The sequence below is a fragment of the Manihot esculenta genome, chromosome 4 (genome assembly GCF_001659605.2).
Source record: "Manihot esculenta cultivar AM560-2 chromosome 4, M.esculenta_v8, whole genome shotgun sequence".
NCBI lineage: Eukaryota > Viridiplantae > Streptophyta > Magnoliopsida > Malpighiales > Euphorbiaceae > Manihot > Manihot esculenta.
Window position 1 is genome coordinate 34849740 of NC_035164.2, and position 27986 is coordinate 34877725.

Genomic DNA, 27986 nt, shown 5'->3' on the forward strand with positions numbered 1-27986 from the left:
ATATAGCTGGTAAGTCAATAGACCAGCCAAAGTTGGAAACTCTCATGCAAAAGCCTACAAACAAAACAGTGACTTACATATAATACAATATTATTCCCGACTTATAATATAAATTTCTCTTCATTCTATTTTCTTAGAAAAATCATTATTAACATTAGATAAGTAAGTTTTGACCAGCTTGAAATAGTGTTTATAGAGGATGAAATATCGAATCTAATTTTTATTCAAAATTAAATAAAAAATAAAGTAAATAATTTTAAATCAATAACACAATAAAATGTTTTCTTACGATTAACAAACTTCATCTATTTTTCATATAGCATCTCGTTTAATTTAAAAAAGAAAAAGCATAAAATGTATTTTGATTTAGCATATTTTAATATTTCAAATAAACTTTTTCACCTTTAAACCTAATTATAATAGCATTTTTAAATTGATTTAACTAATTTAGTCTTATGATTAATTTGTTCATTCCATCATTTTATGAAAAAGTAACTTATCTACTTGGAAAAGCATATGCAGAGAATAAATAAATAACAGACACCAAAAAGAAGAGCAAAGTCTTGGTCAATTTTCTGTTACTGATACAAACATCTATCATTATCTTTTCCCTCACAAAAAGTAGCCATTATTGTCCTTGTTAACAATTGCAGCAATGGAGAGCAAGGGAAGAAAATGAAAAAATTGAGGAAGAAGACTTCTCTATTGATCTGGTATTCTCTTACTTGAGAAGTTACAAAAGGAAGCTTTTATAGAAAGCTTTTACAAGTCAAAAGTGTCCATCTTAGCATCTAACATTTCTAACATTAAAAAACATAATCCCATCAAATCTGGGATTCTGATTTCAGAAACAGAGTTTCTGATAAAGCAGGTTTAACAGAACCAGAGTGCAATAACCAAAGGATAAAACTTAACAAAAATACAAAATATTTCTAACTAGTTTCCAACTACAATCTCAACTAGACTAACACTCCTCCTTGAGATTGTTTTTGGAAACACCAAGCAAGGATTTCATGAACTCAAGTTTTGCTCTTGGTAATGCTTTTGTAAAAATATCAGCCTGCTGCAAATTTGAAGTGCAATGGACCAGCTTGATTTCTCCATTCTTCTCAGCTTCTCTCAAAGCATGAAACTTCACATTAATGTGCTTGGTCCTACCACGCTGAACTGGATTTTCAGCTATGGAAATAGCTGATTTGTTGTCCACAAAAATAGTTGTAGGTTCCTCTTCAGGTTGTTGCAAATCAAATAAAATTTTTCTTAACCAAATGGCTTGATTGGCAGTAGATGCAGCTGCAACATACTCTGCTTCTGCTGTGGATTGAGCAACAATATCTTGTTTCCTTGAATTCCAAGTGAAGGCTCCAGACCCAAAGGAAAAAACATAACCAGAGGTGCTTTTATAATCATCCAAGCAACCAGCCCAATCACTATCTGAATAGCCAATCAAAGTAGCATCCTCAACATTGGTATAATAAATACCATAGTTTGCAGTACCTTTCAAATACCTGAGGACCCTTTTAGCAACACCAAAATGCTTCTGACTTGGAGATTGCATGAATCTGGATAAAAGACTAGCTGAAAACATCAAATCAGGCCTTGTAGCAGTCAAATACAACAAGCTGCCAATTAGACTTCTGAAAGTAGAACCTTCTACTTTTGGTTCCCCATCATCTTTATGAAGCTTCTCATTCAGTACCAATGGAGTTGCAACTGATTTGCAATTCTCCATATTGAATTTCTTCAACATATCAAGAGCATATTTGTGCTGAGAGATGAATATTCCACTTTTAGATTGGTCGACTTCAATGCCAAGAAAATACTTCATCAAACCAAGATCTGACATTTCAAATTCATGCATAACTCTTTCTTTGAATCTTTGAATTTCCTCTAAGTTGTCTCCTGTTACCAATAAATCATCAACATACAAAGAAACAATAAGCAAACTCTTGCCTTTGGTGTGCTTCACATATAAAGTGGGCTCATTAGGACTTCTTTGAAAGCCTTGATCAAGTAAATGAGAATCCATTCTGTTGTACCAAGCTCTTGGAGCTTGTTTTAACCCATACAAGGCTTTATTAAGCTTGTAGACATGATCTTTACAACCAGCAATTTCAAATCCTTCAGGCTGTTCAACAAAGATTTTTTCCTCCAAGTTGCCATTGAGGAATGCAGACTTGATATCCAAGTGAAAAATCTTCCATTTGTTTTGAGCAGCAAGTGCAATCAGCAATCTCACAGTATCATGCCTTGCAACAGGAGCAAATGTGTCTCCATAGTCAATACCAGGGACTTGAGCATATCCCTTAACAACTAGCCTTGCTTTGTACTTGAACACACTTCCATCAGGATTTAATTTAACTCTGTATACCCATTTAACTCCAATGACCCTCCTATTCTGAGGTCTAGGGGTAAGAATCCAAGTTTCATTCTTGTTAATCATCCCAATCTCCTCCTGCATTGCAGCTATCCATGCATCATTGGTTGAGGCTTCAATATAGTTTGAAGGTTCTGAAATAGCCAGGTTACAACTCTCATAAATCTCAGCAAGAGATTTGGTTCTTAGTGGAGGTGAATCAAAATCAGAATCTGTATCGAAATTAGAATCTGATTCTGGAACTGCAGGAACGGTTCTAGTTTGCTGCTGATCTGAACAACAATACTCAACTTGATTTGTTTTCCAATTCCAATAAGCATCTTCATCAATCTTCACATCCCTACACACAACCACCTTCTTGGCTTCAACTTTGTACACTCTATAACCCTTCGATTGAGCTGCATAACCCAAAAAGATACCAATTTCTGCCTTATCATCAAGCTTGCCTCTCTTTACTGCAGGAACATGGATGTAACAAGCGGAACCAAACACTTTCACGTGTTTTGCTGATGGTTTTGAACCAAACCAAGCCTCCACAGGTGTCATTCCTTGCACTGACCTTGTAGGAAGCCTGTTGAGAAGATATACAGCTGTATGTACAGCTTCTGCCCAGAAATTCTTTGGTAATTTCTTCTCAATCATCATGCATCTAGCCATCTCCATTACTGTTCTATTCTTCCTCTCTGAGACACCATTTTGTTCAGGAGAATAACTAACTGAAAATTGATGCTTGATTCCCAAATCTTCACAGAATTTGTTAAACTCACCAGAAGTATACTCAGTACCGTTATCTGATCTCAAAGTTTTTAATTTGCAGCTACTTTGCCTTTCAACAAGAGCTTTAAATTTTTTAAATACTGAAAAAACTTGAGATTTGTTGGTGAGAAAATAAACCCAAGTCATCCTTGTCAAATCATCAATAAAGAGGATGAAATACAAGTTGTTACTCATGGAAGCTGTCCTCATTGGCCCACAAACATCAGTATGAACCAATTCCAGCTTTTCCTTGGCTCTCCATGTTGCATTATAGGGAAAAGATTGTTTATGAGACTTGCCAAGTTGGCAATTTCCACATACACTACCATCAAGAAAAATTTCAGGCATATCTCTAACCATTTCTTTATTTTGCATGTATTTGAGAGAATTCAAGTTGTAGTGGCCAAATCTTTTATGCCACAAATCAGATTCAGCATTTCTAGCAATATATGAGGTGTGTTGTTGAACTGAATTCCAATTTAAAGGAAAGCTATTACCCACCATATTTACTTTAACAATTTCAGCACCATGAGAGTCAAAAATGGAGCACACATTGTCTTTGAATGACAAGGAATAACCCTTCTTCATCATTTGAGCAACACTAAGCATGTAATACCCGGCTAGATTCCGGCATCGGAATCCCTACCTTCCGGCGGAATCTCCGTTGGAATCTGGGATTTTGATGATGCCAGAGTCTTCTTGTAGGGTAAAAGGTGTTTTCTGAAATGTTTTTACTGATTTCATGGTTTTAAATGAAAAAGATTTGAGTTTTGAAAAGAAAAGACTAAGGAGGTTTTTGCCAGGTTCGGCCGCCGAAAGTGAAGTTCGGCCGCCGAACATGAGTTGGTTTCGGGAGCGCCTTTGGCCTCCGAAAGTCTTGATTGAACAAACCAGGTTCGGCCGCCGAACCTCAAGTTCGGCCGCCGAACATGGGGGTGTTTTGCATGCACGTTAGGCCGCCGAAGGAGGTTTGGCTGGCCACCTATAAAAGCCCCTCAGACCGAAAATGGGCGAGATTTCTCCCCATTCTCGAGCTCAGGTGTGTTCATGTCCTCCTCTAGTCGTTTTCTTGCTTTTTCTTCAAATCCTTCACGTTTTATAAGCTATACGGTTGTTTTGAAGAGTTTTAAAGCTTGGATCAAGGTTTGGAGAGCTTGGAGACTTTAAGAGTTTGGGTTCTCCACATCTCAAGCTTTGGGTCGCACCAACCCTCGATCTTCAAGAGGTAAGTGTGGATCTATGCTTTTCTTTACGTTTCATGAAGTTTTAAGATGGTTTTGATGGGTAGATATGCATGTTAGGGTTTATGTGGGTTTTATGCCCAATGAATGATAATGTATGTTCATGTGATGTTTGTGTTGGGGTTTAAGTTAGTTTTCAAGCCCCTTGAGCTTATGGGAGAGAGTATGCATGATTGGGAGAGAGTATGTGAGGTTTGGTTTGTTTTGATAGTTTTGGCCTATGTGGGTCATAAACTATCTATGTATGCTTTAGATGATGTTTTGGGGAGTTTAAGCTTGTTTGAGCTCCCTTGTGCATGGTTAAGGATGTATGCATGTGTTTGAGAAGTTGGATGCTTGTTTTGGGGTGTTTGGAAGGTTTGGGAGGCTTGAAATGCACAAAGGCTGAGTTCTGGATGAACTCAGGTTCGGCCGCCGAAGGTGGTTTCGGCCGCCGAACCTGCCTGAGGATGCATGGTTTGGCCGCCTAACCTTGCCCCCGAAAGTTGAGTTTTGGCTTGAAAGCAGACTTTCGGCCGCCGAAGGTAATGTTCGGCCGCCGAAAGTGCCTGACTTTCGTCTCTGGAGAGAAGGTTCGGCCGCCGAAGGTGCCCCCGAACCTGCCTGTCTTTCGGATCTGTCTGGGACTTTCGGCCGCCGAAGGTGCCGCCGAAAGTTCCTGACTTTCGGGTCTGTCTGGACTTTCGGCCGCCGAAGGTGCCGCCGAAAGTGCCCTGTCCAGACTTTTCTTGCATGTTTTCATGTAATGTTTTCAGGATGTTGTAGGGGGTTTTTGGGTAGTCTTTTATGAGTTGTTTAGAGTATGTTTGGCACCTCACTGGAGTCCACCTGTGTAGGATCGGACCCGAGGAACCGAGGTGTTTAGTAGTGTCAGCCGTTGCAGAGTCGGCCCTGAGCTAGTCACAGGTGAGTGGAACACAACTCTCTTATTTTAAAGTAAATAAATCAAATGTTAAGCATGTTCATGCATCATAAAATGCCATGATATGTAGTAGGTTGTATTGCATTAGTATCCACGAATGTGATGCATTGCATATTATGTTGTTGATGTGGATGAATGTTGAATGATCCTCAAGCCCTCACCATGATAGTATATGATAATGATGATGATGATATGATATGAGATGAAAAGACCAGGTCGCCCCTGGTACTATGTTTAAGCAAGCGAACACTAGGTGAGGCCTAATCGCCCCTGGTGTAGTCGGACATGTTATGATATGAATTATGCAAGCGAACACTAGGTGAGGCCTAATCGCCCCTGGTGTAGTCGGACATGTTATGATATGAATTATGCAAGCGAACACTAGGTGAGGCCTAATCGCCCCTGGTGTAGTTGGACATGTTATGATATGCAGAGGGCTAGTGGTGACAAATTCATCCTTTGTGTGATTAGTTGTGATGTGTTGCATTTCATGATAGCATGAATGAGAAAAAGTTAAATGATTTGATAAATAAAATGAATAATAATATACCTAAAAAGTGTGGAATTAAAGCAAATGTTTTTAGTTTCTGCTCACTGGGCTTTTTAGCTCACCCCTCTCCCCTATCCCCAGGTTTGCAGGTTCAGAGATAGTCAGGAGATCAGCTGGATACGTCCATGGTCATGCTTATGTAATAGAATAGTTGTGGACATGATGTAATCTAAGTTTATGTATTGTTGTAATAAGAGTTGTATTGTAATATGACCTTATGTATATGTTCAGAGTTATAGTATTGTGTTTGGCCCGAGTTGGATAATCCCTTTGTACATGAGTTTTATTTTATGTTGTTTCATGTGATGGACCGAGTTTGACATAGGGTATGCTGACCTTAGGGGTTCTATGAGTTCAGTCATAGTGCATACACAGGTCAAACGGGTTAAAGGAAAAAGTTTACAGTTTTCTGTTTTAAAGTTTATGCTTATGTTGGATCATGTTTGGGATTATACCAGCTGTACAGGATGCATAGTAGGCTTGCTACGGGTCCCGGCGGCCTTATGCCGATCTGGATCCTAGCGCCGGTAGCGGTCCGGATTTCCGGGTCGTTACAGAATGGTATCAGAGCCCTAGGTTCACATGGTCGGACCTATAGTGTGTCGGGCTCATAGAAGTTATAGAAGGGCAAGCACAGTAGGAGAGATCATGTCCACTAGGATAGGATGTGGAGTCCTGTCTTGTATGATGATGTGAAATGCCATGATTTTATGCATGTGCATTAATGATATGCTATGTATGTGATGCGGGTTCATGTGTTTGCACATGAACCATTTGATGTTAATGTTTATGCGTTATATTGTGCTTTCAGAAGTCAAGATGAGAGGAACTCGTCGATCTGTAAGGTTGACTGGAGCTCCGCTAGAGAATGAGGGCATGGATGCCCATTCCCCTGCTCTGCAGAGGGCAAGATCTTGTAGAACAAGCAGAGAAGGTACATCAAGGGACCCTAGAAGGTCTTTTGATGCAGATCGGAGGAGATCAGTTCAGGGTGGTATGTCAGCAGATGTGATGGGAACTGAGGAGGGTAATCAGAGAAGAGATAGCAGTTTGGGCAGGAGTATGTCAGAAGAGGATATGGGAGAGTCCCAAGGAGGCACTCAGGCCTCGGGTTTTATTCCACCACAGTATCCACCCTACCCGCAAGGGCCAGGGTATCCGATGGGAGGTACATCGGATTTCTTTCATTGCAGCCCATATCCCGCCTTTATGCCCAATCCACCCTTTTACCCACCTTACCCACAGTACCCCATGTTTCCACCCTCATCCTTCTACCCAGGTCCAGCAAACCCTAATCCAGGGAATGCTGCACCTCCTCCTCCACCAGCAGAGCCGATAGTCCCTGATGTCCAGATACCCAAACCTGGTTCATCAGTTGGGGGTAAAGTAAAGATGACAGACTACCTAAAGTTGGATGCCCCCAAGTTTGAATCAGGTGATGACCCTTTTGAGTACCTCAGAACGGTGAAGATGATAACTGATGAGTTGGGAGCAAGTAACAGTAGAGCCATTCAGATGGCAGGGTTCACATTGAAATGCAAGAAGGCAAGGGAATGATTCAAAAACTATGTGGACCCAAGGTTGGAAAGCTTATCCTGGGAGCAGTTTGCCAATGAGTTTGCAGGATGGGCTTTTCCGGATAGTTCCAGAGAACTGAAGATGCTTGAGTTTGAGCAGCTAAGGCAGACGGAAGAGATGAGCGTAGAGGAGTTTACGGACAGATTCCTAGAGCTGTTGCCGTTTGCAGAACAAGGTCTTGACACAGACCTGAAGAAGTCTAGGAGATATGTTATGAAGCTTCACTCCAGGTATTCCTCGTTGGTTCAATCAGCAGAAAGGGAGAGCTTCCATGCTATAGTGGATATGGCGCGGAGAATGGAGGCTAGTGCCATTGTCCAGGGGACAGTTAAACAGTACGTGGCACAGTCTTCGGGTTCCAAAATCCCGGGGACAAGTGATGTTGATCTCTCCCCTCTAAGCGAGGCTGTCACAAAGAGTAAGAAGGGAGGCAGAGGCCTCAGAAGATCGAAGAAGAGCAAGTTCTGGGATCAGATAAAGTCTAGTATGAGTTTAGGTGATGGTTCGAGCTCTGGTTCAGGTAACTCCAGATGTACACGGTGCGGTAGGCAGCACAAGGGAGTCTGTTTGATTGGGACAACAGCATGCTTCAGGTGCGGACAGGAGGGGCACATGGCACGTGAGTGTTCCACCGCGACCTTGGTGGCACGGTCCCAGCAGACAGTTTCGGGCAGTGTAGCTCACCCAGTAGCTCCATCCATGTTTCAGGACAGTGGTAGAGGCGGAGACAGGGGGACAGCCCCTTCTTCAGCAGGTTCCCGTGGGGAAGGTCCATCAGCTCCAGCGCGGATCTTCGCCATGACTCAGTAGGAGGCTAACACATCGAACCCGATGGGATCAGGTAATCTCACTCTGGTATGTTCTGGTGTGTCTGTTTCATGAACCCTGATGTTTCTCTTTTCTTTGTTTGTTTGTGAGCCCTTGTGAGGATGGGTTGATAGCTTATGGGTTAGAGTATCCCCTTGGGGTCAGTACACCCAAGTGTGATCCATCTGTGGCAGAGTCAGTCTGCCGGTATAGTCAGAGTATGTGTTGTGAGTAGATGCCTTCCAGCTGACCTAGCGGTTCTAGATTTGACTGTTTGACGTCATTCTAGGGTTGGATTGGTCCTTCTACTAGTGGTACTACCTAGTCTGCAGAGACAAGGTAGTCAGGTTCAGAGGTCAGGATGGATCAGAGGTAGTCCTTAGAGGGGACAGAATAGGGATACCTAGAGGTTCAGTATCAACCCTATAGGCTCTTAGGTTGTTCAGGAGAAGTTGTCAGGGGTTCTAGCTCTTGAGAAAGAGTATAGCAGTCAGGTCAGGGAGCCCGCCTCAGTGCCCATTGTTAGAGAGTTTAGATGTTTCCCCAGATGAGTTCCCAGGGCTACCACCTGTCAGGGAGATAGAGTTTGAAATAGAAGTAATTCATGGAACTGGACCAATCTCTATCTCTCCCCACAGGATGGTATCAACAGAGTTAAAGGAGTTATAAGGATCAGTTGTAAGAGATGGTAGACAAGGGTTCCCATCTGACTGAGCACTTCGCCTTGGGGTGTTCCAGCGTTGTTATGAGGATGAAGGATGGATCCCTAGGACTTTGTGTCGACTACTAGTCGTTGAACAAAGTCACTACCCAGAATAAGTATTTGTTACCTTGGATCGACGATCTATTTTAAGCCAGCTAGCAGGAGCTGGTTGCCTTTCCAAGATAGATCTGAAGTCTGGGTACCATCAGTTAAGATCAAGGAAGAAGGTGTACAGAGAGCAGTGTTTAGAACCAGATATGGGCACCATGAGTTTCTAGGAGTGTCGTTCGGGTCAATGAACGCCCCTACGGCATTCATGGATCTCATAAGCAGAGTTTTAGTCGGTTTCTGGATCACTCCATTATTGTCTTCATTGACGGTATCTCGGCGAGTTCCAGAAATGCAGAAAAGTATGCCCATCATCTGAAATCAGGATTGCAGACCCTGAGAGAACATGGCTTGGATGCCTAGTTCTCCAATGTGAGTTCTGGTCGAAGAGCATATCCCTCTTGGGTCATGTGTGACGGAGAAGGGAAAATGAAGTAGACCTGAGAAAGTTGAAGTTGTAGCCGACTAGCCCAGGCCCATGGTAATGACAAAGATTAAGAACTTTTGGGTTAGGCAGGTTACCTAATGGAGGTTCATCTAGAACTTTTCTAGAGTTGCCGCTCCTATGGCCAGATGGATCAAGAAGAACCAGAAGGTGTGTGGTCTACTCAGAGTGATGAGGGCTTTGAAAAGCCAAAGGAAATGTTGATGTCAGCAACAGTGGTAGCTCTGTCCGCCAGTGATGGAGATTTCACAGTGTTCTGTGATGCGTCCCGTGTGGGACTAGGTTGTGTGTTATGTAAAGTGGATGTAAAGTGGTAGAAAGATTGCTTATGCTTCTAGGTAGCTGAAGAAGCATGAGTTGAATCATCTTACACACAATCCAGAGATGGCAATGGTAATACTTGCACTCAAGATGTGGAGGCGATACCTGTATAAAGTATGTGGACAGATCCTTATAGATCGAAAGAGCTTGCAATACATCTTGAGTCAAGAGAGGAAAATCGGAGACAGAGAAAAGGAGTAAGAGCTGTATAGTCAGAGGATGTGAAGAATCAGAACTGCTGTGAGTCAGCAGGAGAGTTATGAAGTTGTCCGCAAGAGGCATGTAGAGTTTCAGAAGGGAAGAAGAGTTTTATCCGAGTGCGCAACGGAAGCGTGTTGAGGTTCTCGAGGAAATCGAGGTTTGCTGGAGGTGTCTCCTAAAGAGAGGGTGATTCGCTATGGGCGAAAAGGTAAATTAGCTCTCAGATACATTGGACCCTTTGGAATCCTGCAAAGGATTTGGGAATGCATCCCACGAGTTAGATTTACCTACTTCAATGGAAGAGATCCATTCGTTTTTCCATGTTTCCACGATATATGAGTTCGTGTCGGATCCGAGTGAGGTTCTGGAAAGAACCAGAGGTGGAGATCAGAAAGGATCTCACCTATGTTGAGCAGTTAGTACGGACCGCAGACACACAAGTTAGAAAGTGTGGAAACAGGGAAATCCCGATGGTGAAAGTCCCTTAGAATCACCTTAAGATGAAAAGTTCACCGGGGAGACCGAGAGTTTATACTCCAGCAATGACCGTGTCTCTCTTTTAGAAGAGAGGTTTTTAGGTTTTGCTTGCTTGTTGCTTGCTTGTTGATGTATGCTTGATACATGTTTGATGTTTGAACATTCGAGGACGAATGTTCTTAAAGGGGGGAAGAATGTAATACCCGGCTAGATTCCGGCATCGGAATCCCTACCTTCCGGCGGAATCTCCGTTGGAATATGGAATGTTGATGATGCCAGAGTCTTCTAGAGGGGTAAAAGGTGTTTTCTGAAATGTTTTTACTGATGTCATGGTTTTAAATGAAAAAGATTTGAGTTTTGAAAAGAAAAGACTAAGGAGGTTTTTGCCAGGTTCGGCCGCCGAAAGTGAAGTTCGGCCGCCGAACATGAGTTGGTTTCGGGAGCGCCTTTGGCCTCCGAAAGTCTTGATTGAACAAACCAGGTTCGGCCGCCGAACCTCAAGTTCGGCCGCCGAACATGGGGGTGTTTTGCATGCACGTTAGGCCGCCGAAGGAGGTTTGGCTGGCCACCTATAAAAGCCCCTCAGACCGAAAATGGGCGAGATTTCTCCCCATTCTCGAGCTCAGGTGTGTTCATGTCCTCCTCTAGTCGTTTTCTTGCTTTTTCTTCAAATCCTTCACGTTTTATAAGCTATACGGTTGTTTTGAAGAGTTTTAAAGCTTGGATCAAGGTTTGGAGAGCTTGGAGACTTTAAGAGTTTGGGTTCTCCACATCTCAAGCTTTGGGTCGCACCAACCCTCGATCTTCAAGAGGTAAGTGTGGATCTATGCTTTTCTTTACGTTTCATGAAGTTTTAAGATGGTTTTGATGGGTAGATATGCATGTTAGGGTTTATGTGGGTTTTATGCCCAATGAATGATAATGTATGTTCATGTGATGTTTGTGTTGGGGTTTAAGTTAGTTTTCAAGCCCCTTGAGCTTATGGGAGAGAGTATGCATGATTGGGAGAGAGTATGTGAGGTTTGGTTTGTTTTGATAGTTTTGGCCTATGTGGGTCATAAACTATCTATGTATGCTTTAGATGATGTTTTGGGGAGTTTAAGCTTGTTTGAGCTCCCTTGTGCATGGTTAAGGATGTATGCATGTGTTTGAGAAGTTGGATGCTTGTTTTGGGGTGTTTGGAAGGTTTGGGAGGCTTGAAATGCACAAAGGCTGAGTTCTGGATGAACTCAGGTTCGGCCGCCGAAGGTGGTTTCGGCCGCCGAACCTGCCTGAGGATGCATGGTTTGGCCGCCTAACCTTGCCCCCGAAAGTTGAGTTTTGGCTTGAAAGCAGACTTTCGGCCGCCGAAGGTAATGTTCGGCCGCCGAAAGTGCCTGACTTTCGTCTCTGGAGAGAAGGTTCGGCCGCCGAAGGTGCCCCCGAACCTGCCTGTCTTTCGGATCTGTCTGGGACTTTCGGCCGCCGAAGGTGCCGCCGAAAGTTCCTGACTTTCGGGTCTGTCTGGACTTTCGGCCGCCGAAGGTGCCGCCGAAAGTGCCCTGTCCAGACTTTTCTTGCATGTTTTCATGTAATGTTTTCAGGATGTTGTAGGGGGTTTTTGGGTAGTCTTTTATGAGTTGTTTAGAGTATGTTTGGCACCTCACTGGAGTCCACCTGTGTAGGATCGGACCCGAGGAACCGAGGTGTTTAGTAGTGTCAGCCGTTGCAGAGTCGGCCCTGAGCTAGTCACAGGTGAGTGGAACACAACTCTCTTATTTTAAAGTAAATAAATCAAATGTTAAGCATGTTCATGCATCATAAAATGCCATGATATGTAGTAGGTTGTATTGCATTAGTATCCACGAATGTGATGCATTGCATATTATGTTGTTGATGTGGATGAATGTTGAATGATCCTCAAGCCCTCACCATGATAGTATATGATAATGATGATGATGATATGATATGAGATGAAAAGACCAGGTCGCCCCTGGTACTATGTTTAAGCAAGCGAACACTAGGTGAGGCCTAATCGCCCCTGGTGTAGTCGGACATGTTATGATATGAATTATGCAAGCGAACACTAGGTGAGGCCTAATCGCCCCTGGTGTAGTCGGACATGTTATGATATGAATTATGCAAGCGAACACTAGGTGAGGCCTAATCGCCCCTGGTGTAGTTGGACATGTTATGATATGCAGAGGGCTAGTGGTGACAAATTCATCCTTTGTGTGATTAGTTGTGATGTGTTGCATTTCATGATAGCATGAATGAGAAAAAGTTAAATGATTTGATAAATAAAATGAATAATAATATACCTAAAAAGTGTGGAATTAAAGCAAATGTTTTTAGTTTCTGCTCACTGGGCTTTTTAGCTCACCCCTCTCCCCTATCCCCAGGTTTGCAGGTTCAGAGATAGTCAGGAGATCAGCTGGATACGTCCATGGTCATGCTTATGTAATAGAATAGTTGTGGACATGATGTAATCTAAGTTTATGTATTGTTGTAATAAGAGTTGTATTGTAATATGACCTTATGTATATGTTCAGAGTTATAGTATTGTGTTTGGCCCGAGTTGGATAATCCCTTTGTACATGAGTTTTATTTTATGTTGTTTCATGTGATGGACCGAGTTTGACATAGGGTATGCTGACCTTAGGGGTTCTATGAGTTCAGTCATAGTGCATACACAGGTCAAACGGGTTAAAGGAAAAAGTTTACAGTTTTCTGTTTTAAAGTTTATGCTTATGTTGGATCATGTTTGGGATTATACCAGCTGTACAGGATGCATAGTAGGCTTGCTACGGGTCCCGGCGGCCTTATGCCGATCTGGATCCTAGCGCCGGTAGCGGTCCGGATTTCCGGGTCGTTACAAAGCAAGTTTTGATCTAAACTAGGAATTAAAAGAACATCAGGAACTAGTTTGATACCTTGCTTAGTCTGAATATATACTGAACCCTTGCCTTGAGACTCCACAATTTCTCCATTTCCAAGCTTTACTTTGACCCTCACTGATTTATCAATAGAAGAGAACAAGCTTTCATCTCTTGCCATGTGACAAGTGCAACCACTATCCACAAGCCAAGTGTGTCTGCAACCGGTATTTGAGGAGTGTGTAACAGCAAAAATATGATCATCACATTGAGCTTGATCATCATGGTAATTAAGTTGTTGTGCAGGTTGCTGGTTATGATTCTGGTTTTGCCTATATTGCTTGAGTCTGCAATTTTTATCAACATGATCCAGCGTCTTGCAATAACCACATTGTGGTGGCTTAACTCCACTCTTTTGCCAGCAATCTTTCTCAAGATGGTTGGTTTTGTTGCAAGTAGGACAAGGTGGGAAATTTGCTCTTCTACCTCCCTTCCTTCTATTTGCATGTTGCTTGCCCTTGTTAAAAGAATTACTTGCAGCTTTCTTTACTTCTTCAACTAGCTTGCCCTTTTGCTTCACAAGAAAAGCTTCCTCTGAGGACTCCTCCATTCTGAATGTCCTCCTTTGCTCAAGAGCTTGTAGAGCATTAACCAACTCTGAAAGAGAAATGGTGCTCAAGTTTTTAGAATCTTCCAAAGAAGAGATCTTTGGCTCAAATCTCTCGGGTAGGCTTACAAGAACTTTCTCCACAACTCTTTTATCACTAAGCTCCTCTCCTAAAAGTCTAATTTTGTTGACAACAGAGAGTAATCTATCAGAATACTCCTTGACAGATTCAGAATCCTTCATTTTAAGGACTTCAAACTCTCTTCTCAAATTTAGAATCTGCATGCTTCTAGTTTTGTCACTTCCTTGGAACTCTTCCTTCAGCTTATCCCAAGCTTCTTTTGCTGATTCACAAGCCATGATTCTTGTGAAAATAACATCAGAAACAGCAGAATGAAGACAAGAGAGTGCCTTGAACTTCTTTGCACACTCTTCACTATGTTGCTTCATTTGAGCAACCGTAGCATTGTCTCTCAAAGGAGGTGGGTCTCTACCCGTTTCCACAACTTCCCATAGATCATAGGCCTTCAAATAAGCCTTCATCTTCACTGACCAGATGGGATAGTTTTCTCCTGAGAAAACAGGTGGTGGAGGAGCTGAATAGCTACTTGAAGCCATATTTTCACTCACAAGAATTTGATTTTGACCGCAACCTGGATTCAGGTTTCTAATGTAAATAAGTAGGAAGGTTTCCTTGCTAGTTTTCTCTCTTTTACAGGTCACACAAAGACCATAAAAAGCTCTGATACCACTGTTAACAATTGCAGCAATGGAGAGCAAGGGAAGAAAATGAAAAAATTGAGGAAGAAGACTTCTCTATTGATCTGGTATTCTCTTACTTGAGAAGTTACAAAAGGAAGCTTTTATAGAAAGTTTTTACAAGTCAAAAGTGTCCATCTTAGCATCTAACATTTCTAACATTAAAAAACATAATCCCATCAAATCTGGGATTCTGATTTCAGAAACAGAGTTTCTGATAAAGCAGGTTTAACAGAACCAGAGTGCAATAACCAAAGGATAAAACTTAACAAAAATACAAAATATTTCTAACTAGTTTCCAACTACAATCTCAACTAGACTAACAGTCCTCCATCCTTCTCTATTTTCACTTTTTTTTTTAGAAAAGAAAAGAATAAAAGCAATGCATGAATCGAAATTGTATATTACTTTCTTCTCAACTCTCACTTCTGTGTTGTTCCTATTCAACATTTACTGCAAACACTAGATGAACAGAAAGTCTACCATCAATCCATGTCACAGACCCAAAATTGTATCCACTGTGAGCCATTATGCCATTAAAGTAGACCTTGAAAGAGATTCTTGGTAACCCCTCCTTGAAAACCAGCTTCTTTGGTAACACCTTCACAACTAGTCCTTCTGGGGCTTGCACTCTAGCTATATATGTGGCATTTGGGGATCCCACATTTGTTACAGTTCTTTTTATAGTCTGTGCAGCTTGGTGTTTATCAAGTTTGCTAATGGAGATTGATGGGTAATTAATATTGGAGATTAGCTTGTCAAGGCTGATTCTTGGGCAGTTGAAGTTTTTGTTGGCCATGGATCTTATGTTCTTCTCTGAATAGCCAAAATAACACAGGAATTGAAGATAATCTTCTGCCAGTGTTTCGAAAACTAATCCTGGATTAAGAGCTTTTATTGGGTTTATTTCTCCAACCCCCATCTCATGTGGATTTGAACTTGAATTTGAGCTGTTTGTCAAGGGTTTCCCCATGTTGTTATAGACAGTTGCTGCATAAATAAAGACGAGATCAGTTGGTACGACACATTACAATGCATTAGACCCAGCTAAGATCTGGTTCGAAATCATATCACAGCATTATTTGAACCTTAAAAATATACCTGTTGTCATAAGAGCAGATTTGATCATCGAAGAACTCCAGTGTCGATGAATTGATTTGATGAATGCAGCAGCTCCTGCTACATGAGGACAAGCCATTGACGTCCCAGACTTTATTGCATATCCTGATGGCTTCTTTCCAATTGGAACACTTCCTGATTCATTGTTAGTAATCATGGCAGCCAAAATGGCAACTCCTGGAGCCATTATATCTGGCTGAATAGCTACTTAGTGTTAATAATTCTCAGGAATTATAATCCATGGATCATATTATTGTATTGTGAACTTGAATGTGTATGAGAAGAGAATTATAACCTTCAGAATGTTTTCTGTCAGCTGTCCAGGGCCCCTGGAAGAAAAATATGCAACAACTGGTGCTGGTTTATACAATGGAACATCAACTGTTGGAAGAATTGTTGCAGTTGGATTTCTGTGAAGATACAGAAAATTAAAGTAGGCGTCAACATTTAAGAAAGTGCTTCTTCATGCCTAAACTTAATTTGGGTCTCTGAAAACAAGAAAGAAAGTAAAGATCAATGATTATAATTCTTACTTGGTAGAATTGATGTAATGAAGGAGCTGAGCCCCTTCAATATTGCCAACTTCTACAAATGGAAAAACACCAGAATCAAAAGGTACACCTTTCTCATACTCATTGATCACAATCAACCCTTTGGCTCTGGCATCTTCTACAACTAATTTCTTGATTTGCCTAGGAATTCTAAAATCACCATCTATGCAAACCACAATCTTCCCAGCAACTTTCTCTCTATCTAATGATCCTGGATAGCAATTCCTTGCCAAAGAAGAGCAAGACAAATGCATTAATTGTTAACATTTTGGTATTAACTTATGAACAAATAAGGATCAAGGAAAGAAAAAAAAAATACCTTGCATCTGAAATAGGGGAAAATTTAGCAGCAGCATCCTCTCCAAACACCAGAGGATAAGTCCTTGAGCGATTGAGGTTTGGGAAATTAATTGCAGATCCCTACGATAATAATTTAATAAACATTAAAAATGCATTCATATCAATGCCAAATAAAATAAAGATAAAAATAAATACATCATATGAACATCTTACTTTGAGAGTCTTCCCATTTCCAAGGAGGACAGTGGATTGGAAATCTCTATCAACATTAGAAGCTGCAACAGTAAAAATCCAAGGAGCGTAGTTGACAATAGTGTAAGGATCAGGTCCATCATTTCCACAAGAGCAAATTACCATAATACCCATTTGTTGTGCATGAAATGCACCAATTGCTATAGGGTCATTAAGGTAATCAGACTGAAAAATTGAGCTCATCCCAATAGAAATGGAGAGTATATCAACTCCATCTTTAATTGCATCATCTATTGCCTTCAAGATGGTGGAGCCAGAGCAACCATCTAATGTGCAGGCTTTGTAGATTGCTATTCTAGTTGAAGGAGAGCCACCTCTAGCTGTGCCTGCTGCTAGGCCATAGTAACTTACATTAGCCACTCGAGCCCCACCTGCTATTGATGTGGTGTGGGTTCCATGCCCAAAATAGTCCCTTGGTGAGCCTCTTGGTTTGGCCACATGGGTCTTGTTGTTCTTGTAGGTTCTCAAGATAGTGTCATAGTATCTTGCTCCTATCAGCTTCCTATAAATAAAAAACATCATTGAGAGCCCAAAACAATGGTCTGTTATTTTTTCTAGTTACTGAATCCGACTAGATTTAAACTCGAGTCTTCACGGTAATAAAAGGCCTCAAATCCTGAAGAATATAGTGCAAAGAACCTGTTACAGTTGGATTTGTTGAAGTCATGTCCTTCCATGCAAATGCCTTTCCATCTAGAAGGGATTTGTCCTATCCCATGGTCACTGAAACTTGGAGATTCAGGCCATATCCCTGGAACATAGCACATAAAGCAGTAATAAATAAAGTGTGGGTTAGAAAATAAAAGAAATATTTTTGAACAGGAAAATGATAACAATTAAATTTATTTTCATATAAAATGAATTTTATAATCCACCCTTTTCTAATTAAGGTTGTGCATGTCTTTCTTTTTTTTTTTTTATCAAATTTTCTAATGGGTGTAAATATATTCCTTAATTTGATTAAATTATCATTTATCTCACCTATTTACTCTCAATAGGTCTACCTCTATTAATCTACCAATAAAAAAATAAGATAATTAAAACAGAGAAATAATAAATAATAAAAAATTATAAAAATAATTATTGTATTTAGTAAAGATACGTGTAAAATTGAAAAAAAAATTAATAATTCTCAAATTTTTTTCAACATGTATAAATAATTTTGAACAAATTAATTTTTTAAAAGTGATATTTTAAAAAAATAATTTCTCAAAAGCATAAATATTTGTAATCATTAGAAAAAGCGACTATATATGAAGGAAGTAGGCAGAGGGGTGTTTGGGAAATGAAATGATTACCAGTGTCAATCACCCCAATAATTACATCACTTGAAACATGAGGATATTCGTAGCTGGATCTGGATCGAATGCCTGAATCTGATCTTCCCTCCAAGAAATCCCAAGAACGTGTGGTGTGGAGTTGAAGTGTTGGATCTTTGAAAACCGATACCACTCTATCATCCCCTGTTATTTCCACAATTCCAAAAATCAATAATCTATTTTACACAACTAATTTTTTCATTTTTCTTGCAAATTTTGTTTTAAATACATGTGTTGTAAGGCAAGAAGCTGGAGGTTTAATTAAAACTCTGGTAATAATTAATTTCTTTCTTTTCAAAATTTTATGTGCTGAATTATCTTTGTTTTCCCTTTAAAGGCCTTGCTGATTCTGTCCCTTTCAAGAATCAACGTGGATTTTGTTATTGACTTTTCAAAAACCAGTCTGTGCTGGAAATGTTCTCATTAGTAATCCTGTCTGCTTATGATATGGACATGAAATCAAGTATAGAACATGACTGGTTGATTGATCATGAGCACATATAATAATAATCAACTTAGTAGTGTAATTATTTAAATATTAATATTGTATATATAAAAAAAAATTAGAGATCAAGAGAAGTAATATTTAAATTTGTTTTTTTCCATTGTCCATAACCTAGAATCCAAAATGCAAAAGTGCCATTTTCCTCGAGTTTTATTGAAGGAGAAAAGAATATACTGAAGGAGAAGACAAAAGAGGATTACCAGACAATTCAGAAGCTTCATTCTGTGTAAGCATGGCAGAGAAGCCATTGAAAGCATGATTATAATGATGAATTAGAGATATTCTTTCACTTTCATGACTGCCAAACAAGCATGCATGAAAAAATGGGTTTCCGAAAATACAATAATATATTTTTAAACCAAATTAGATGATTTATATATGATAATAATAACCTTGGTATAATGGAGGATAGCATCTGCAAATGAGCTGATTCTGCAATTTTAGCATCTCCTCCATTTCCATTAGATGAACTTCCCATGTAAACTACATATTTCTGCCAATATTGGAGAACACAAATATATATGATCAATTTAAAAAAAAAAAATTAAAAGAAGAAAGGAAGAATCTTTCATGCTGATATATGGATAGCTCTTCCTTTTCTTTAGTGGGTAGAAGTCAAATCTTCAAAAATCAATTAAAGAACAGCAGATATGTCTTCTTCACTAGAGGGCTCTAAAATGCATTGTTTGGAAAATTGCAGACTATTATTGCTGTGTTTCTGATACTGTTTATGTGATGATGTTAATATATAACCATGGAGAAAATTTTACCTGAGGAGTTTGATTTGATGCAGTGGAAGTGATAAGAAGACAAGGTAAAGAAAGGAATAAGAGAAGTTGGAGAGGAGGAAGAGATGAAGATGATGATGATGATGAAGCCATGAAAGATGGGGTGAAGAGCTTTTGAGGCATTTGTGAGAGCAGAAAGATGAAGAATGAAGTAAGAGTAGCCCATTTGTAGGCTAAAAGAGAGGGGAGATATGGCTTTTTTCACTGGAGGAAACTTGTAGTGCTACCAAGAAGTAAAAGCATATTTGATTGTTCTTTTTCTGGCTTTTCTGTGGAATTTATTGTATTAGCTTAATTGCTTATTAATTTGCTGTATGACCCACCAACCCATAAGTTTTTTACATCCAAATTTGTAGGCTGTTTAATATTTGCACTGCATGACTGGAAAATTCTCATCTCTTTATACAACATATCATAGTTGGTTCCGGAATTACGGTTCTTGGGTTTCATTAGCATGACACTGTAATTATTTAGTTGAGATAATTCACGAATTTCAAAATTCTGTTTATTAAGTTGGCAATTTTAAGTTATTTTTTGTAATCTAATTTTAATTTTTAAAATTGATAAACATGGTTGTTTAGATCAGCTTTTTCATTTATATTGATGAAAACTGAGATTTAGAATACTTCTACAGTGTTTGTCTGATAACTGAACATAACAGAATTCTGTTCTTCAAATCAATCACAGTAAAAAAGACAAGGGGAAAAAGTACACTCTATTCTGTGACAGATGTGAGCTACCCTATATATATATATTCTTTGTGGTGTTTTGAGTATGAGTATAATAAGAAAAGTGAATCATAGACTTGTAATGCAATTCTTCATTTTCTCTTTTGCTAAAGATGAAGAGTAATCTCTATGCTTCAGTGATCATGTGCTAATTTTTCTTCTTTGTTTCCTTTATTCTCTTTCTTTACCCTCATTTTCTTATTCTTCTTCTTCATCTTCAAGTTTTATTATTTTATTAGAATCTTCTGTTTCTCTTTTTGGCATTGAAATGGCTAATATAATTACACAAGTAGCCTTTCAATTAAATGAAACCCCCTGCAGCTTTTCTAATCCATCGTCAGTGATGATTAGAAAACAAGGAGAAGACAACCCAGAAGAAGATAAATTGAATAGAGAAAATCTGCAACAAATCCATCGTCAATGATGATCTATAGCGTTTTTCACACCGCAAAACCAAGCATATTATTGAGTTCATAATTCCAAGCGTGTGTGCTTTCTAGTTTCTAACAGGATAGCATGGCATTTTCTAACAAGATTGCAAAGCATATACAGTAAGTTCTCCTTGTTCACACAGGGATAATTCTAAGAAGTGAAAAAATTGCAGTGGAAGGACACTCCAACTTTAGAGTTTAGACAGCGACTCCAAGATCCACGAAACATGGAACTTCAAGTGTTTGAGAACTTGCACTTGAAATAAGCGGAGTAAACTCTCATGTAGCACTGCTCGAGCCAATGCTAAATCAGACATGGGTATAGCTATAAAAGACACACGGCGCAAAAGCAACCCACTTGTACTCCAGGACTGCCTAACATTCTCTGAAAGCTTTCCATCTCCTAGTAATTCAACCTCCATAGCTAAAATTGAGCTTATTTGATATTAAGTTGATTTCCTACATATACAGGAAACGGGCCATTTTATTTAGCTCGATTTTATTCTCCAATGGAACTGCTAGAAGGAAGCTCAATTCCGCGAGCTTAATCAGACTGTTTCTCTGAAAGCTGATTTTTAAGAAATTCCAGCACTGAAGAGCGCTGCAGTTGGAAACAAAATGTCAAATCACCACCTTAGGTAGTAGTGCCAAAATTCCAAGCAATGGGGACTTACCCGCTGCTCAAGAGAAACTTCTTCAGGTTTTATTGTCAAGCATTCCAACAATTTTATGGCTTCTTGAAATTTATCAAGTGCTTCATCCTCGTTTCCAAGACTCCTATCTGCATCAGCAACTTTTGCTATGGAAACAGCCACATCTAGAGTCTGCAATTAAATGCCAAGAAAGTCGGGAAATTGGTACAATTCTGACTAACATTCACATGAACATTAAGATATTACAGAACTGGTCCATTAAAAAGATAAAATTGGTCCACAGTAGAAGAGATTGAGAAACATATGAATGCAAATCTGATGTGAAAAATAGCATTTTTTCCCTACTAGTTATCCTTATTTTTTTGTGGCTAATGTACTTCCCATCCAAATAAGGGATCACTCAAGAATCATCACACATCACAGACTGACTATTTTCTTGTTCTTTGACCATCCCCTTGATGTATCTCACAATTTTCAACATCTCTCATGCTAATAACAATTTCAGCAAAAACTAGTACGAAGAATCTTTTGTGAAACTGTCATTTTAATGTCATGCAACGTGCATGGCCACCATGTTATTACTCCCACTATTCATCACGCATGGCATCAAAATCACATTTCGCGACAGTGTGTCCTGAATGAAATCAACAGCGAAATAAAAGACCAAAAATAACAGGTTTCCGACCTGGGATGAAACATTAGGATAATGTTTGATGGCCTCACGGCGAACATTGAGAGCACGAAAATAGTAAGACCTAGCAGCTTCCACATCTCCAGCATAATATTTAAGATCTCCAATTTTATTAAGAGAAACAGATAGTGTATGTGTTATCTGCAGAGGAGTCATCAAAATAATGAGGACTGACACCCTAAAATCACATGGAATAATATTTAGTAAGGGCTGTGGAGATAACCTCCTGATTATCTGTAGGTAATTTTGAGAGGAACTCTACACTCTCTTCAAAATAAGCAACTGCAGAACCAGGATCACCCATTGTGCGGCTGCAATAAAAGAAAATGATCGCAAAAATTTTTTTCAATATAAACACATCAGGACTCAATATCTGCTACTTTAGATGTTGCGAGTCATTAATGAAGGTAAATGTATCATTTAACAAGTTCAACACCAAAAAGAAGTGGTTGGGATATTTTAGCCTTCAATTTCTATGTTGCAAATTGTCCAAAAGATTCCTTACTGGTTACCATGGATCAGGCCTCCTTTAACATTCAACATTATGATAATCATCTAAAGTTTTCTCAATCAGATATTCAATTGGACTATCTGACTGCATTAGTCAAGATTCAAGCTTAGCCAAAATTTCTTTTGTTTTTGAATTACAAGTGCACCACAATCCACCACCACCTCCACTATCTTCAATCATTGATGTAGCTCCCTCTGTAAAGAACATTCTCCATCTTTTGAAATTCATTTGAAGAATGTATTTTTTAGATCACTTAAAGAAAACCTTCTAAAATTATTTGGCAACAATTTATTTAAGTTTATTCAAGCTTCCCTCAATTGAACTCTCACTTGGTCACAAACCAGCTGGGATAAGTCATTTAATCCTCTTCTCTAAATCCGCTTTATCAATGACCAACTTTCCACATCACCTTTAGTACTTCACTTTATCATCATCTTTAAAATTATTCCAGTTCCCCATAAATACTTGAGAAGAGTAAACTTTCCACAGAAGCAGAAAGCCCACAGAGACCATCAATTAACTATGTAAATACCACTAAGTAAAGAATGATTTGATATCTAAGATGATAAATGTAAGGAAAAAGGACAGACCAGCAGTCACCAAGCATACCCAGAACTGCCCCGAGCTGTGAACATAACTCTGAAGTGTCCCCTGTTTTCTCTATCTGACCTCGGATATCTTCTGCACATAGACTGAGCCTTGATTTGGCACTTTCCACATTCTGGGCACGCAAAGCCTACACATGGAAAGCCAACATCAAAGGGAATATTTATACATGGAAAAGGAACAAATAAACTAAAGAGAAGCCTTCCGGCGATTCAGCAAAAATATGATGCATAATCATCAATAGGAAAAGAAACGCTAATGTTGCAGCACAACAGTTTGCTTGAGATTTTCAAGCCAAAAAATGAAGTTGAGAAAGTTAGGCATTTCCCAAATAGCAAAAGGCTTAAAAGAGAAAGTCAGTTGCATGATAACAAACTCACCCTCATGGCATGCTGCATCAAAAAAGCACCCCTTTCCAACGATACATCCTCATATATCACTTTTTTATCGTCACCCACTTCTTCCTCTTTGTCTTCTGCGTCAACATGAGACCTCTTAATTCTAGCATGACCCTCAATGAACCGATCAACTACAGCCTGGAGATTGGTATCAGCTTCAATCTTCTCAATGTCAGCTCCGCACAATGGGCAGTCTTTAAAGCGGGAAATACAAACTCTGCTCCAAAACAAAGAAGTTACCAACAAACAAAAAGCCAACAATAAGAGCATATGCTACAAAAAGAATTCCATATATTTCAGCTTACTTGCAATATACATGAGAGCAAGGCACACATCTGCTACTCTCAAACAGAAGTGCTTGGCACAAAACACAACTAAGAGGGCCAATTTTAAATGTTTGAGAATCATATCCTAAGGGGCACTTCGGTGAAATGCTGCCAGACTTGGGAGAAGCACTGGCAGAGTCATATCCAAAGGGACACTTGGGAGAGATGCTAGCAGAGTCACCGGACTCTTTCTTCGTCTTCCCATCGTGCTCCGCCCCATGCTTGTTCGGAACCTCCCCCGGTTTCTTCGACGACGAATCATCGGGGCGTGCAGCCTTCACAAAGGGGCAAACCGGCGTCATCTGCAGAAGCAAAACAAACAATTCTGCATCAAACACGAAGAAGAGAGAAAGAAACAGATCCAAGACATAAATTCCCTAAGTATCAGATCAGAGTTAATTAATGAAGATTCAAATAGAGAGAAGGAATTTAAAGTCGATTGAATCTCTTAAAGCCCCAACAACGAATTGCAGAGAAAGAATGGTAAAGGGTACCTTAGTAAGAAGTATGAATGGAAGAAACCCTGAGGTTTGAGTTGGGTAGTTGTCGTTGGTCGTCTTTCTGGGTCTGGGTATCGCTGCGTGTTTCGGAAAATGGCTCCAGCCGATAGTATCGGGAAGAGGAAATTGGAGATGGCAGGTGTCTGCTTCCTCTGGTTTTATCCTCTTCTATTTTCCTTTTTTTTTCTTCAGTCACCTAATTGTTTTCTATTTCGTTTTTGCCCCATTTTGTATATATATGTATATGTGAGTGCGTGTATCTATATATTATGCTTTTATTATTTAATAACAAAATATTAAACATTTATATTTATTTATTATATATATGTATTTTATTTTTTAAATAACATATTAAAATTTTGATGCATATGCTTAAACTTAATCAAATTTTACAAGAAATTGAGAGCTCGCCGGCGGACCACTGCCGTCCCGTTCTTGGGTGAGCTGGAGCACAGGCATCTTGTCCATTGAACTAGCTAGAAGCTATCGCTTTGGGCCGAAGTACTAAAAGAAAAAAAATCGAGAAACGCAGCGGCACAGGAACCACGGACCCCTACTAGTAAAGGGAAAATAGAAGTGTGCTCCTGCGCACAGCTAGCCCTTTCCCTTTTTCTAATAAGGTAAGCTTCACAGCTTCAATCGGGTTGGGTTGCTGGATATGGAATTCTCATAGTAGGCTGGACCAACAGCCAATCGAGAGAAGGCAGCCTTTAGAAATAACAAGTTGAGAAAAAAAGAGAACGTTTCGCATTTTCTTATGTTCTTCCCGTTCTAGAAGTAGGAAAAACACAAAAAGAGGGATTAGCATTATTGATCCAATGATTAGCTACTCCGATAAGAGGAGAAAAGGCACCAACACCGGTGATTAATAGGGATGAAATCAGTTCAGACATCATCAAGCAAGCCCAAGTCCAAGCCCAAGCCCATGCCCATACAAGAATGAAAATGAGATCATTAACGACTCATAACAACATTCACTCTAGAACTCGGAAATTATATCCTTTATCTACTCCAGTGGTCTTGCTTTAGGAATAGTTAGTACCCTAGTGGGGAGAAGCAATTAGAGAGTTCAGTCTTCTTAGGTAGTCCTTAAAAGAGAAGAGAAAAAGAAATTGATTCGAAGGAATAGAGGGACGGGAAGCTAACACTCTTCGTTAGTCCAATAGTGCATTTTAGGTCAATCCCGAGCCGCACCTTAGGCCGCTATCTCTCAACTGAACTATTGGTGGGAGGTCTAATGACTGTTGTAGAGAAGAGAATGTTTAATTCAGGCGATTCATTCACATTGGCGAGATAAAGGCTCTTTTAAGGAAGAATGCGCTCTTAGTAGTAAGATTACCCTATGTAGAAGACGATTTGAGGCATTCAACTGAATGAAGATGGCATGAAGACGATTGTTGCTCCCCTTGCTTAGAAGGGACGCTTAATCGCTTAATTGAGGCACCTACCTCCTTGCATTGTCACTCTGCTCTTTGCTCGCTGTTCGGGAGCTCCACTCATCACCCCTATCACTCGACAACCCAAGCTTTTTATTCATTACAGTAATGTGATTTCATGTCTCTGATGATTCGGCAGGAGGAAAGAGGGAAGGCTTTGTAACACGCTTAAGGTTTCCTTCATTCTGGGCAAGAAAGTAGGAAACACAAGTAAAAGAAAAAGGGACTTCCTAGTCATGCTTTTTTACATTTTAAAAGACACCAACAAAATGGAGCGTTAACTATGAAAAGAACTTCTCTTTAAAACACCAAACTCGTTAATTGGGGAATATGTTTTCTAGAAAAAAGACTTAATAGACATAGAACAGTCAAATCAATGTTTCCTAGCCTACCGAAAACTCAGTTAAAGCTAGTTAGGTAGGTCCTCCGGTCAGTCAAGTGTTGACACCGGATTAGGTTTGACCTTCCTTCTCAATGTTCGGATTAATACACTGGGCAATCAGAGATATCTTTATTGATTACAGAATAGATATTTATACATACAAGTGTGACTTGGTTAACAAGTATTTGAAATCTATACAAATTAGGAAACCAAATTCTATACAAATTAGGAAAATAGAATCCTAATCCTTATCACGCCCCCGCAAGCTGTACCGGAGGGGCAGCAAGGTACAGCTTGTCTCGAAAGAATTGAAAACGAGATTTTGGTAGTGGTTTAGTCAGTACATCAGCAATTTAATGATCAGTCACAATGTAACGAACAAAGAGGTGCTTGTTTTTTACCAAATCTCTAACAAAATGAAAATCTATCTCCATATGCTTTGTTCTTGAATGGAAAATCGGATTAGCAGTCATATAGGTGGCACTTAAGTTATCACTCCAGATGATTGGTGCAGTGGATAATGAAATTCCAACTTCATTCAGTAATGACTTTAACCATACCATTTCAGAAGCTACTGAAGCAATGGCTCGATACTCGGCTTCGGTGGAGGACCGAGATACAGACTTTTGTTTTCGGGAAACCCATGAAATCAATGACTTATCGAAGTAGACGGCGAAACCTGTGGTGGATTTTCTGTCATCAATAGAACCACCCCAATCTGCATCACAATATCCTTGAAGAATTGGTTGAGTACTTTTCGAAAAGAAGAGGCCAAACTCTGATGTAGTTTTCACATAGCGCAGAATCCGCTTTACTGCCATCCAATGTTCAGTGGTAGGAGAATGCATAAATTGGGCTACCTTGTTCACCGAGTAAGCGAGGTATGGACGTGTGAAAGTAAGATATTGAAGTGCTCCTACAACACTTCGATATAAGGTTTGATCATGGAATGGAGCACCACTTGTTAAGGAGAGCTTTGCTTTAGCATTTGTGTAACGACCCGGAAATCCGACCCGTTACCGGCGCTAGGATCCAGATCGGCTTAAGGCCGCCGGGACCCGTAGCAAGCCAAACATACCTCCTGTAACCTGTAATATCCCATACATGATCAACAACATACATAAAACTGTAAACTTTTTTCTTTCTTTTTCCAAGCTTAACCTGAACATGTGCACATCTAATAACATAACCACCACTGGAGTCCTCATCAAATGCTCCAATGGGGTATTTCATCCTTCGATAAGCTTGGACTATCAAATACATCATAAAAACATTTCTATAGATCATGTGTCAAGGGGATAACCATAACATAGGGTCAAGCACATACTAATCCGCAATCATCCTCATCATTACATAACTATACATTACTCTTTCATTACATTAACATAGTCATAAATACTCATTACATCATATTCATGTCCACTACTATCTATTACATCATACATGACTTTACTTCACTCTAGCCGACTTCCCGATCTATCCTGTACCTGCAACTCTGGGGATAAAGGGAGTGGGGTGAGCTACTAGAGCCCAGTGAGCAGAATAATAAAACATCAATTTAAATCATGCTTTCATGTATGCGCCATAACACAAACATTTCACATCAAGGATGAACTTGTCACCATTTAGCCCCTATCTTTCTTACTTATACATGCCGGGGGCGTAGAGCCGTAGCAGGCACACCCGGACTACCATAATCAATCATAGTGCCAGGGGCGTAGAGCCGTAGCAGGCACACCTGGACTCACATAGGTTATCATGACATAAAAGGGCTAATGGATCA

General features: G+C 39.8%; 2 protein-coding genes across 5 annotated transcripts; both read right to left on the reverse strand.

Moving 5' to 3' along the window:
• Positions 1-517: 517 nt before the first annotated feature.
• On the reverse strand, positions 518-20527 carry LOC110612942 (CO(2)-response secreted protease). 4 transcript variants are annotated; one of them, XR_006350426.1, is made up of 12 exons: positions 19524-20527; positions 19146-19246; positions 18954-19051; positions 18228-18392; positions 17569-17680; positions 16891-17431; positions 16697-16797; positions 16360-16602; positions 16122-16236; positions 15809-16022; positions 15036-15697; positions 518-636 (listed from the first exon to the last, which is right to left on the reverse strand). XR_006350426.1 is itself a non-coding variant. In XM_021753805.2 (11 exons), exons 1-11 carry the CDS (start codon positions 19662-19664, stop codon positions 15147-15149), a joined length of 2382 nt encoding a protein of 793 aa, XP_021609497.1. In that variant the 5' UTR covers positions 19665-20527; the 3' UTR covers positions 14790-15146. The 4 variants fall into 4 exon arrangements, 1 of the variants encoding a protein (XP_021609497.1); XM_021753805.2 differs by lacking the exon at positions 518-636 and having other exon boundaries at positions 14790-15697; XR_006350427.1 differs by lacking the exons at positions 18954-19051; positions 19146-19246.
• Positions 20528-20670: 143 nt separating this feature from the next.
• Positions 20671-24580, reverse strand: LOC110613667 (protein NCA1). The gene is made up of 8 exons (XM_021754895.2): positions 24380-24580; positions 23865-24187; positions 23542-23776; positions 23146-23291; positions 22268-22355; positions 22039-22185; positions 21375-21524; positions 20671-21301 (listed from the first exon to the last, which is right to left on the reverse strand). Exons 2-8 carry the CDS (start codon positions 24185-24187, stop codon positions 21245-21247), a joined length of 1146 nt encoding a protein of 381 aa, XP_021610587.1. The 5' UTR covers positions 24380-24580; the 3' UTR covers positions 20671-21244.
• Between the last annotated feature and the right edge of the window lie 3406 nt (positions 24581-27986).

Coding starts and splice junctions, on each gene's coding strand:
- LOC110612942 (XM_021753805.2), bottom strand. CDS start 19,664: ATGCCTCAAAAGCTCTTCACCCCATCTTTCATGGCTTCATCATCATCA. Junction 19,247..19,523: donor CATCAAATCAAACTCCTCAG/GTAAAATTTTCT, acceptor CAATATTGGCAG/AAATATGTAGTTTACATGGG. Junction 16,023..16,121: donor TGACAGAAAACATTCTGAAG/GTTATAATTCTC, acceptor GTAGCTATTCAG/CCAGATATAATGGCTCCAGG.
- LOC110613667 (XM_021754895.2), bottom strand. CDS start 24,187: ATGACGCCGGTTTGCCCCTTTGTGAAGGCTGCACGCCCCGATGATTCG. Junction 23,777..23,864: donor TGCTCTCATGTATATTGCAA/GTAAGCTGAAAT, acceptor GTTTTGGAGCAG/AGTTTGTATTTCCCGCTTTA. Junction 22,186..22,267: donor TACCTACAGATAATCAGGAG/GTTATCTCCACA, acceptor ACTCCTCTGCAG/ATAACACATACACTATCTGT.